The 13235-nt window shown below is 44.9% G+C and overlaps 1 protein-coding gene across 2 annotated transcripts in view; it reads left to right on the top strand.

Moving 5' to 3' along the window:
* Positions 1-12916: 12916 nt before the first annotated feature.
* Positions 12917-13235, top strand: part of LOC124026069 (nuclear factor of activated T-cells, cytoplasmic 2-like) — a 31602-nt gene continuing 31283 nt past the window's right edge. For both annotated transcript variants that reach the window (XM_046339248.1, XM_046339243.1), the window contains exon 1: positions 12917-13164. In XM_046339248.1, coding sequence (XP_046195204.1) covers positions 13026-13164 — 139 coding nt within the window. In that variant the 5' untranslated portion in view covers positions 12917-13025. The remainder of the gene's footprint in view (positions 13165-13235) is intronic.

Here is a 13235-nt window from a genome sequence, read left to right as displayed (position 1 = left end):
ACGTCACTAGACAATTCATTGTCGAGGTTGACGCTTCAGAGGTAGGCGTGGGAGCCATTCTATCCCAGCGCTTCCAGTCTGACGATAAGGTTCATCCTTGCGCTTATTTTTCTCATCGCCTGTCGCCAGCTGAACGCAACTATGATGTGGGTAACCGCGAACTGCTCGCCATCCGCTTAGCCCTAGGCGAATGGCGACAGTGGTTGGAGGGGGCGACCGTTCCTTTTGTCGTTTGGACAGACCATAAGAACCTTGAGTACATCCGTTCTGCCAAACGACTTAATGCTCGTCAAGCTCGTTGGGCGTTGTTTTTCGCTCGTTTCGAGTTTGTGATTTCTTACCGTCCGGGTAGTAAGAACACCAAGCCTGATGCCTTATCCCGTCTTTTTAGTTCTTCTGTGGCTTCTACTGATCCCGAGGGGATTCTTCCTTATGGGCGTGTTGTCGGGTTGACAGTCTGGGGAATTGAAAGACAGGTTAAGCAAGCACTCACGCACACTGCGTCGCCGCGCGCTTGTCCTAGTAACCATCTTTTCGTTCCTGTTTCTACTCGTCTGGCTGTTCTTCAGTGGGCTGACTCTGCCAAGTTAGCTGGTCATCCCGGCGTTCGAGGCACTCTTGCTTCTATTCGCCAGCGCTTTTGGTGGCCGACTCAGGAGCGTGACACACGCCGTTTCGTGGCTGCTTGTTCGGACTGCGCGCAGACTAAGTCAGGTAACTCTCCTCCTGCCGGTCGTCTCAGACCGCTTCCCATTCCTTCTCGACCATGGTCTCACATCGCCCTAGACTTCATTACCGGTCTGCCTTTGTCTGCGGGGAAGACTGTGATTCTTACGGTTGTCGATAGGTTCTCTAAGGCGGCACATTTCATTCCCCTCGCTAAACTTCCTTCCGCTAAGGAGACGGCACAAATCATCATCGAGAATGTGTTCAGAATTCATGGCCTCCCGTTAGACGCCGTTTCAGACAGAGGCCCGCAATTCACGTCACAGTTTTGGAGGGAGTTCTGTCGTTTGATTGGTGCGTCCGTCAGTCTCTCTTCCGGGTTTCATCCCCAGTCTAACGGTCAAGCAGAGAAGGCCAATCAGACGATTGGTCGCATACTACGCAGCCTTTCTTTCAGAAACCCTGCGTCTTGGGCAGAACAGCTCCCCTGGGCAGAATACGCTCACAACTCGCTTCCTTCGTCTGCTACCGGGTTATCTCCGTTTCAGAGTAGTCTGGGTTACCAGCCTCCTCTGTTCTCATCCCAGCTTGCCGAGTCCAGCGTTCCCTCCGCTCAAGCGTTTGTCCAACGTTGTGAGCGCACCTGGAGGAGGGTGAGGTCTGCACTTTGCCGTTACAGGGCACAGACTGTGAGAGCCGCCAATAAACGTAGGATTAAGAGTCCAAGGTATTGTTGCGGCCAGAGAGTGTGGCTTTCCACTCGCAACCTTCCTCTTACGGCAGCTTCTCGTAAGTTGACTCCGCGGTTCATTGGTCCGTTCCGTGTCTCCCAGGTCGTCAATCCTGTCGCTGTGCGACTGCTTCTTCCGCGACATCTTCGTCGCGTCCATCCTGTCTTCCATGTCTCCTGTGTCAAGCCCTTTCTTCGCACCCCCGTTCGTCTTCCCTCCCCCCTCCCGTCCTTGTCGAGAGCGCACCTATTTACAAGGTACGTAGGATCATGGACATGCGTTCTCGGGGACGGGGTCACCAATACTTAGTGGATTGGGAGGGTTACGGTCCTGAGGAGAGGAGTTGGGTTCCGTCTCGGGACGTGTTGGACCGTTCACTGATTGATGATTTCCTCCGTTGCCGCCAGGATTCCTCCTCGAGTGCGCCAGGAGGCGCTCGGTGAGTGGGGGGGTACTGTCATGTTTTGTCTTATATTGTCTTGTCATTTTGCTTTTCCTTCTGTTCGTTTTCCCCCTGCTGGTCTTTTTAGGTTCGTTCCCTTTTTTCTCTCTCCCTTCTCTCTCTCTTCTCTCTATCGTTCCGTTCCTGCTCCCAGCTGTTCCTATTCCCCTAATCAATCATTTAGTCTTTCCACACCTGTCCCCTATCCTTTCCCCTGATTAGAGTCCCTATTTCTCCCCTTGTTTTCCGTTTCTGTCCTGTCGGATCCTTGTATATTGTTCACCGTGCTGTGTCTTTGTATCGCCCTGTCGTGTCGTGTTTCCCTCAGATGCTGCGTGGTGAGCAGGTGTCTGAGTCTGCTACGGTCAAGTGCCTTCCCGAGGCAACCTACAGTTTATGATCGAGTCTCCAGTCTGTTCTCGTCATTACGAGTGGAATTGTTTGTTATGCTTTATTTACCGCTCCGATTTGTCTAGGAGTATTGCATATTTCCTTTTCTGGATTAAAGACTCTGTTTTCGCCAAGTCGCTTTTGGGTCCTCATTCACCTGCATAACAAAAACAAAAATACAGTTTTCGATAATTCTCAGTTTGTTATTATACTGTCCACGGATAAACAAATGTTTTTATTTATATACTATAATCTTGTGGATTTAAGTAGCAGCAATCTGAAAGGCCGGTAAGAGATGGATGGGTGCAGGACGTGAACAAGATAGATGAGTATAACCCACGCAAGGCTGCCGGCCCAGACGGCATATTCAATCTCTCCCTATCCCAGTCTGCTGTCTCCACTTGCTTCAAAATGTCCACCATTGTTCCTGTACCCAAGAGAGCAAAGGTAACTGAACTAAATGACTATCACCCCGTAGCACTCACTTCTGTCATCATGAAGTGCTCTGAGAGGTTAGTTAAGGAGGATCATATCAGCTCTACCTTACCTGCCACCCTAGACCCACTTCAATTACCTTACTGCCCCAACAGAACCACAGACGATGCAATCGCCATTGCACTGCACACTGCCCAGTCACATCTGGACAAGAGGAATACCTATGTAAGAATGCTGTTCATTGACTATAGCTCAGCATTCAACACCATAGTACCCTCCAAACTCATCATTAAGCTTGGGGCCCTGGGTCTGAACCCCACCTGTGCAACTGGGTCCTGGACTTCCTGAGAGGCCGCCCCCAGGTGGTGAAGGTAGGAAGCAACACCTCCAATTTGCTGATCCTAAACACAGAGGCCCCACAAGGGTGCGTGCTCAGCCCCCTCCTGTGCTCCCTGTTCACTCATGACAGCGTGGCCATGCACGCCTCCAACTTAATCATCAAGTTTTCAGACGACACAACAGTAGTAGGCCTAATTACCAACAATGACGAGACAACATACAGGGTGCCCTGGGAGAGTGGTGCAAGGAAAACAACCTCTTACTCAACGTCAACAAAACAAAGGAGCTGATCGTGGACTTCAGGAAACAGCAGAGGGAGCATGCCCCTATCCACATCAACAGGACCGCAACGGAGAAGGCGGAAAGCTTCAAGTTCCTCGACATACACATCACTGATGATCTGAAAAGATCCACCCAGACAGACAGTCTGGCGAAGAAGGTGCAACAGTGCCTCTTCAACCTCAAGAGGCTGAATAATTTGGCTTGGCCCCTAAAACCCTCACAAACATTTACAGATGAACAATTGAAAACATGCTGTTGGGCTGTATCACCGCCTGGTACGGCAACAGCACCGCCCGCAATCGCAGGGCTCTCCAGAGAGTAGTGCGGTCTTCCCAATGCATAACCGGGAACAAACTACCTGCCCTCCATGACACCTACAGCAGCCGAGAAGGCCAAAAAGATCAAGTACAACAACCACCCGAGCCACTGCCTGTTCACCCCGCGATCATCCAGAAGGCGAGGTCAGTACAGGTGCATAAAAGCCGGGACCGAGAGACTGAAAAACAGCTTCTATCTCAAGGCCATCAGCCTGTTAAATAGCCATCACTAGCTGACTTCCACCCAGTTACGCAATCCTGCACCTTAGAGGATGCTGTGCTATACACATAGAATTGGAATCACCTACCACTATAATACTTGAATACTAGTCACTTTAATAATGTTTACATACTGCTTTACTCATCTAGCATCTACCAAATACTAATTGAGTGTATGTAAACTTCTGACAAACTGGGAATGTGATTAAATCGTTTTAAGCTGAAATAAATCAATCTCTCTACTTGTGCTGCCATCCTGTTAGAAGATAACAGATAATTTTATTACAATGGTTAAATTGGATTTTCATTGTGTTCAATGGTGTTATTTGCCCCCTAGTGGCGCTTTCTGGTACTTAGAAAGACAACGCAAATGGGAAGTTCAGAATTTGTTTTGCACGCAAAGAAGCAGCTACAAACAACGCTACGGTGCAGGTCTTTCAATGTAGTTATTTCTTGTCACGCTTCAGCCTTGGAAAAATATTTGTTTGTAAGTTTGATTCAAGCATTTAGCTAATGATGATAATCTTGTTATTGATAGAGTTTCTTACATATCAATGTTGGTTGCATTTACTCACAAATTGCAATGCCTTTTGTGTATGTCGTTAGCTGTATTACTTTGCTCATGCGTCATGCAAACGAATTGTAAAATATACAATACTGTAGTTTTGTTACTGTTTTTAGTGTAATATGCTTTGTTATTCTACATAGATGGTTATACATTATTAGAGTAATGAAAGGAGCAATTACCATATGGTTAACAATTAGCTATTTGGTTTGGCATCATGCCAGATGCATGGTACCTTAGCGCGTGCTTTGTATTTATGCAACTTCAAATGTTTAATGTACATCTACAGTATGTCGGTAGTATGTCGGGGCGGCAGCGTAGCCTAGTGGTTAGAGCGTTGGACTAGTAACCGGAAGGTTGCGAGTTCAAACCCCCGAGTTGACAAGGTACAAATCTGTCGTTCTGCCCCTGAACAGGCAGTTAACCCAAAATAAGAATATGTTCTTAACTGACTTGCCTGGTTAAATAAAGGTCAAAAAAAAAAATGTCAGTGTGAATTGAACACTAAAGTATATTCTTTTCTGTATTTTGCAGTTTCACAACATAAACGTTTCAATATATTCATTCAAGAAAAGTCACGCCTTGGGAGTTTTATTGAAGACTTAGTTGTTAGCTATCTGTCTAGTTTTGCATGGGAACGCAACTCAAGGGCAGAATAGTGAAAAAACATCATCACAGCGCGCTCAAGCACAAGAATAACTGCACACGGTGGTTATGTTTCTACGTTCATCAGCCAACAAAGCCTCTTATCCTAGGGAAGACCAGCAGTCTACGATGCAGCAACCAGAGACAGGTGTTCAACAGAGAGAGATCGAAGAGCCTCTTCAGCACATTGGGACCAAGTCTCAATCTACAAGATCAAGGTCATCAAAACAGTCAAGCAGATCCTCAACGGCGAGTTCTGCAGCCGTCAAAGCACGCGCCAAGGCGGAGGCAGCACGCGCACAAGTCTCTTATGCTGAGAAGGAAGCTTCTGTGATGAAGCAAAAGGCCAGCTTGTTGAAGCAAAAGACAGAAATAGAGGCCAGTTTGTTGAAGCAAAAGGCAGAAATAGAGGCCAGCTTGTTGAAGCAAAAGGCAGAAACAGAGAAGCAAAAAGCTGACCTCGAGGCAAGTTTATATGTTCTCCAAGTTGAGAAAACAGCTGCTGCTGCAATGGCTGAAGCTGCAGCCTTTGAAGAAGTTGTAGGATCAGAACGCAGAGAGCTTCGCAAAGAACTAGACACCGGGACACAGCCCTTAAGTCCAGTCCAACGTACATGTGAGTACGTACAACAACATGCTAGGCCCTACTTTGCTGAACTTCCATTTGAAGTGGAGAAACAAGAGCTTAGTGTTGACCCAGCTACATGCCATAATCCAGAAAGTAGCAAACAACAGAACATGAGCAGAGACTCTCCGTTGAAAAGAAATGATTGGCAGCATGGTGGAAATGGAAAGCAAGCCCACTTCCAGTCACACACACACACAACTTCCTTGAGTCACAAGTGGCACCAGACCTCACCAAGTACCTCCTACGACGTGAGATGGTGAGTTCAGGACTCCTGAAGTTTGATGATCGCCCTGAAAATTATTGGGCATGGAAATCATCCTTTCTCAATGCGACCAGAGACTTGAATTTATCAGCCAGGGAAGAGTTAGATCTAATTACCAAGTGGCTAGGGGCAGAGTCGTCTGAGCAAGCAAACAGAATTAGATCTGTCCATATTTTCAACGCAACAGCAGGGCTTAACATGGTCTGGCAACGACTAGAAGAGTGCTATGGTACACCCGAAGTGATCGAGAATGCACTGTTGAAGAAAATGGATGATTTTCCAAAACTTGCTAACAAAGACAATCACAAACTAAGAGAACTAGGTGACATTCTTCTCGAACTGGAGTGTGCTAAAGTAGAAGGGTACCTTCCAGGCCTCGCTTATCTGGACACATCTCGGGGGGTAAACCCTATTGTAGAGAAACTTCCATTCAGTTTACAAGAAAAATGGATAGCACAGGGATCCAAATATAAGGAGGACTATCGGGTAGCATTCCCACCATTCTCGTTCTTCTCGAGATTCATCAGGAACCAGGCGAAAATTAGAAATGACCCCAGCTTCACCCTCTACACCTCAACTAACCAGGTGTCCATGAAAAGTGAGAAACCTGCCAGGTACAGCAGCAAGACACCTGTGACTGTATACAAGACAGATGTGTCATCTGAGGCTTCAGACCACCAAACCAAACCCAGTAAGACAAAAGTTGAAAACCCTAACCGTCACTGCCCAATACATAACAAGCCTCATCCTCTTAAAAAGTGTTGTGGGTTTAGATACAAAACTCTAGATGAGCGCAAATCATATCTCAAAGACAATGGCATTTGTTTCCGATGTTGTGGGTCAACTCAGCACAGAGCTAAAGGCTGTAAGGTTTCAATCAAGTGCTCTGAGTGCGACAGCGACAGGCATCTTGCTGCTCTGCATCCAGGCCCCTACAAATACATACACCGCTACAGCAGAGACAGATAATGGTGGGGAGCAAGGTGACGATGCTCTTCTATCTGTCACCTCAAAGTGTACAGAGATCTGTGGTGAGGCAGTCAATCCAAGAACATGTTCAAAAATATGCTTAGTCAAAGCTTATCCGGCTGGGAAAAGAGAGAAAGCTGTCAAAATGTATGTAGTGCTTGATGAACAAAGTAACAAATCTCTGGCCAAGACAGAGTTTTTCAGTCTCTTCAACATCAATGACAACTCTGTTCCATACACCATGAAGACGTGTTCTGGGGTAACAGAGACTTCAGGCAGGAGAGCCGTCAACTTCATGGTGGAGTCTATAGATGGACACATGCAGCTCACTCTCCCTACTCTGATAGAGTGTGATATGATGCCAGACGATAGGATGGAGATTCCCTCCCCCGACATTGCGTATCATCATCCCCATCTGCAACCAGTTATGGACAGAATTCCAGCTGTGGACCCAGACGCTCCCATCCTCCTGCTCTTAGGACGAGACATCTTAAGGGTACACAAGGTACGAGAGCAAATCAATGGGCCCCACGACACTCCTTATGCACATCGACTCGACCTCGGGTGGGTCATTGTGGGTGAGGTCTGTCTGGGAACGGCTCACCGACCAGCCAATGTTAACGTGTTCAGGACAAACATACTTCAAAATGGTCGCACATCCTATCTGAGCCCTTGCCCTGACATCATCCAGGTAAAAGAGAACTACAACAGCGTAGCTCAGAAACACATCTCTCCCTCTACAGTGCACTCGAGAGATCCAATCACAACTGTGAACACAGACAGCCTGGGATGTTCCGTGTTCGACAAAACACAAGACGATGATAAACCAGCACCATCAGTGGAGGACAAAGCCTTCTTGGACATTATGGACAAACAGGTTTTCCAGGATGATGGAAACAACTGGGTGGCTCCACTACCCTTTCGCCCCAATAGACGTCGCCTTCCTAATAACAGGGAGCAGGCCATGAACCGTCTCACATCACTTCGCAGGACTTTAGACAAAAAGCCTGACATGAAGCGTCATTTTATTGACTTCATGCAAAAGATGCTGGATAACGACCAAGCCGAACCTTCACAGCCACTAGAGGGAGACAAAGAACGTTGGTATCTGCCCATATTTGGTGTTTACCATCCACAAAAGCCTGAACAAATACGAGTAGTATTTGACTCCAGTGCTAAGTGTCAAGGCGTGTCACTTAATGATGTTCTGCTCAGTGGTCCAGACTTAAACAACACACTCTTGGGTGTCCTAATGCGTTTCCGCAAGGATTGCATTGCACTAACAGCAGATGTGCAACAAATGTTTTACTGTTTTGGTGTACGTGAGGATCACAGAGATTACTTAAGGTTTCTCTGGTATGAAGACAACAACCCAGATAGAAACATAACTGAGTACAGGATGAAAGTCCATGTATTTGGGAACAGCCTTTCACCAGCCGTAGCCATCTACTGCATGAGACGAGCAGCGCTACAGGGTGAGAAGGAACACGGGTCAGAACCCAAGCAATATGTAGTGAGGAACTTCTACGTCGATGATGGTCTGACATCAGTAGCTACTACAGAAGAAGCTGTCAACATTCTAAGAAAAACACAAGCAATGTTGGCGGAGTCCAACATGAAACTACACAAGATTGCATCCAATAGCAAAACAGTTATGGAAGCTTTCCCTATGGAGGACCGTGCGAAAGACTTAAAAGATCTGGACCTAGGTGTGGATCCTCTCCCCTTTCAACGGAGTCTGGGACTTTCCTGGAACCTGGAAACAGACAGCTTCTCATTCCAGGTGTCCCACAATGAGAAGCCTTTTACTCGGAGAGGCATCCTGTCCACAGTGAATAGTCTTTATGACCCCCTTGGGTTCGTGGCTCCAATAACAATGCAAGGTAAAGCCTTAATCAGAGAACTCTCTTCTGATCAGAGTGAGTGGGATGTCACTCTTACAACAGAAAAAGAAGAGAAATGGAAACAGTGGAAGCAAGTCCAGTGTCTCGCTGACACCTTTTGGAAAAGGTGGAGACAGGAGTACCTGACAACGCTGCAGAGACGCAAAAAATGGACAGCAGAAAAGTCAAATGTAAAAGTGGGAGATGTTGTCTTATTGAAAGACAGTCAGGCACACAGAAATGACTGGCCAGTCGGGCTTGTGGTAAAAACCTTTCCCAGTACTGACAAAAAGGTTAGGAAAGTAGAACTAAAAATTGTCAAGCAAGGAGCTGCTAAGGTGTTTCTGAGACCAATCTCAGAGATTGTTGTTCTTCTTTCTGAAGCATCCTAGAGACAAAATATAAAAATAGAAAGGACATTTGTTTCTTGATATGTTTTATTTAATAGTGGCACAATTTCATTATACCAGGCGGGGATTGTGCTGCCATCCTGTTAGAAGATAACAGATTATTTTATTACAATGGTTAAATTGGATTTTCATTGTGTTCAATGGTGTTATTTGCCCCCTAGTGGCGCTTTCTGGTACTTAGAAAGACAACGCAAACGGGAAGTTCAGAATTGGTTTTGCACGCAAAGAAGCAGCTACAAACAACGCTACGGTGCAGGTCTTTCAATGTAGTTATTTCTTGTCACGCTTCAGCCTTGGAAAAATATTTGTTTGTAAGTTCGATTCAAGCATTTAGCTAATGATGATAATCTTGTTATTGATAGAGTTTCTTACATATCAATGTTGGTTGCATTTACTCACAAATTGCAATGCCTTTTGTGTATGTCGTTAGCTGTATTACTTTGCTCATGCGTCATGCAAACGAATTGTAAAATATACAATACTGTAGTTTTGTTACTGTTTTTAGTGTAATATGCTTTGTTATTCTACATAGATGGTTATACATTATTAGAGTAATGAAAGGAGCAATTACCATATGGTTAACAATTAGCTATATGGTTTGGCATCATGCCGGATGCATGGTACCTTAGCGCGTGCTTTGTATTTATGCAACTTCAAATGTTTAATGTACATCTACAGTATGTCGGTGTGAATTGAACACTAAAGTATATTCTTTTCTGTATTTTGCAGTTTCACAACATAAACGTTTCAATATATTCATTCAAGAAAAGTCACGCCTTGGGAGTTTTATTGAAGACTTAGTTGTTAGCTATCTGTCTAGTTTTGCATGGGAACGCAACTCAAGGGCAGAATACTACTATTATTCTGACATTTCACATTCTTAAAATAAGGTGGTGATCTTAACTGACCACATGGAATTTTTACTGGGATTAAATGTCAAAAATTGTGAAAAACTGAGTTTAACTATATTTGGCTAAGGTCTATGTAAACTTCTGACTTCAACTGTTCTACTGTATTTTTGTCATTGCTTTACATATTTCTTAATTTCATTATTTTACTTTTAGATTTGTGTGTATTTCTGTCAATTGTTGGATACTACAGAACTGTTGGAGCCAGGAACACAAGCATTTCGCCACAGCCTGCTAAATAACATCTGCTAAATATGCGTATGTGACCAATACAATATGATTTGATTTATAGCAGGGTTGATCTCTGAGTTTACAGAAGAGGCTCAAATGACCATCCCATGTCCAACTGGCCACCCGTGTAGCTGGCTACCGTCCCAGGGGGCAGTGGGGCCATGGAGTGACTGACCTCCTATAGGTATTACACATTGATGTGTAATCATCGCTGATGGTTAACTGCTCGCTGCGTAATCACGGCAGCAAGGACACTGTCTCTTGAACCTATTTTGTGTACTGTATTACTATTTAGACTTTGTAGCCATAAACTTGTTATTCCGCAGCGACCATGGATGACACATACCTGCAAAACAAACCCAGGGTGGGATATTTGAGTTTTGACATCTTAATTGGTCACCTTGATAGGATCCGGGTATTGTAAGGTTAATGGCATGACAAATGGGTCAGTTTTTGTGCAATCTACACTGTAGTGGGTCCTGGTGAAGATATGAATCTACACTGTAGTGGGTCCTGGTGAAGATATGAATCTACACTGTAGTGGGTCCTGGTGAAGATATGAATCTACACTGTAGTGGGTCCTGGTGAAGATATGAATCTACACTGTGGTGGGTCCTGGTGAAAACATGAATCTACACTGTAGTGGGTCCTGGTGAAGATATGAATCTACACTGTAGTGGGTCCTGGTGAAGATATGAATATATACTGTGGTGGGTCCTGGTGAAGATATGAATCTACACTGTAGTGGGTCCTGGTGAAGATATGAATCTACACTGTGGTGGGTCCTGGTGAAAACATGAATCTACACTGTAGTGGGTCCTGGTGAAGATATGAATCTACACTGTAGTGGGTCCTGGTGAAGATATGAATCTACACTGTAGTGGGTCCTGGTGAAGATATTAATCTACACTGTGGTGGGTCCTGGTGAAAACATGAATATATACTGTGGTGGGTCCTGGTGAAGATATGAATCTACACTGTGGTGGGTCCTGGTAAAGACATTCATCTACACTGTGGTGGGTCCTGGTGAAAACATTAATCTACACTGTGGTGGGTCCTGGTGAAGACATTAATCTAGTATACACTGTGGTGGGTCCTGGTGAAGACATGAATCTAGTATACACTGTGGTGGGTCCAGGTGAAGACATGAATCTACACTGGTGGGTCCTGGTGAAGACATGAATCTACTCTGTGGTGGGTCCTGGTGAAGACATGAATCTACTCTGTGGTGGGTCCTGGTGTGTGTGTGTGTGTGTGTGTTTGTCATCTGATGATCCCTGTCAGGGTATCTTGTCATGTGATAATTGCTTCTCATGTCGTCTGAAACTTTGAGTCATTATGCCTCCTACTGGTTAAAGGGCTGCTACCCATGCAGGGTCGTATTCATAAATTGTCTCAGAGTGAAGTTTGGGGGCTGATCTACAAAACTAGCGTCATTATGCCTCCTACTGGTTAAAGGGCTGCTACCCATGCAGGGCCGTATTCATAAAATGTCTCAGAGTGAAGTTTGAGACATTATGCCTCCTACTGGTTACATGGCTGCTAGCCTGTGCCGGGCGGTATTCATAAAATGTCATAAAGATTTGCCTTTTTAGCACAAGATTAGATGGGCAACGGGGACCTGATCCCAGATCAGCACCCCTATTATGTGATGCTTCATGAATTAATTTAATTTTACCTTTATTTAACCAGGCAAGTCAGTTAAGAACACATTCTTATTTTCAATGATGGCCTGGGAACAGCTGGTGCCTGTTCAGGGGCAGAACGACAGATTTGTACCTTGTCAGCTCGAGGGTTTGAACTCTCAACCTTCCGGCCACTAGTCCAACGCTCTCACCACTAGGCGACGCTGCTGCCCCATAATACAATTTGGATTTAACATTCAAAGCATCTTTTGCCCCAAATGACAGATTCCACTCAATACATTTTGGCTGTTGGGTAGGCTAGCACCACCCAATGGATTAGTGGCCTATTCATTCCACTTGTGACAGAAATCAGCCAAGTCACTTATACTATATTATGTTAACATGCTTCCAAAATTATACATTGTTTATCCGGCTCAGTCAATTCTACAATTATTTTTATTTACAATGATGGCAAACCCGGACGACCCTGGGAAAATTGTGCGCAGCCCTATGGGACTCCCAATCACGACCGGTTGTGATACATCCTGGAATCGAACCAGGGTGTCTGTATTTAATTTTTGAACCTTAATTTAACTAACCTTTATTTAACTAACTTTTTAACTGTAGTGACGCCCTAGATGCAGTGCCTTAGACCGCTGCGCCACTCGTTAGCCTTATAACAGTGAAGTATGGCTTTGTTGCACCTTAAAAACAAAATGCAGTGGCCTTTTCTGTTTTTGTTCTCATTTCTGTTTCCTGTCTCTGTTACTTTATTGAGCAACAATCCAAATATATCATCTACATTTTCAGCCTCAAAACATTTGATACAAAATTACCCGACAGACACAGTTACATCATCACCACAGAATCACCCGCCTCACTAGGCTTTGCAACAGAATAGAAACAGGAAGCAATATCGACAGCCTTCTTTTTATGTGGCTGTCATATTTCATTTGAACCATTAGACTTCCGTTGTTGCAATTGCCTGAAGTTAATACAGAATCGTCGTGAAAATCCTAAAGTATCAGCTGTTGTTTTGTCTCTCTTTTCATTTTGATAAATCATTTTCGTGTTTAAGATGACTTCCATCTACAAAGACAATGACCAACATTCTTTGGAGCTTGTGGAAGATCTTGGTCAAGATAACAGTCAAGAGGAGTTGGACTTTTCTTACCTGTTTTTGTACAACCCATCTGACGACTTTCGCGTGATTGAAGGTAAGAGCATCTTCCCGAAGTTCCGTCAATGGCAATCAATCAATAACGTATGTTTAAATAGGAGTTTACAA

Source organism: Oncorhynchus gorbuscha, linkage group LG03, assembly GCF_021184085.1.
Source record: "Oncorhynchus gorbuscha isolate QuinsamMale2020 ecotype Even-year linkage group LG03, OgorEven_v1.0, whole genome shotgun sequence".
Lineage (NCBI taxonomy): Eukaryota > Metazoa > Chordata > Actinopteri > Salmoniformes > Salmonidae > Oncorhynchus > Oncorhynchus gorbuscha.
The sequence above is the reverse complement of the archived record's forward strand: the minus strand, read 5'-3'. Positions and strand labels throughout refer to the sequence as shown.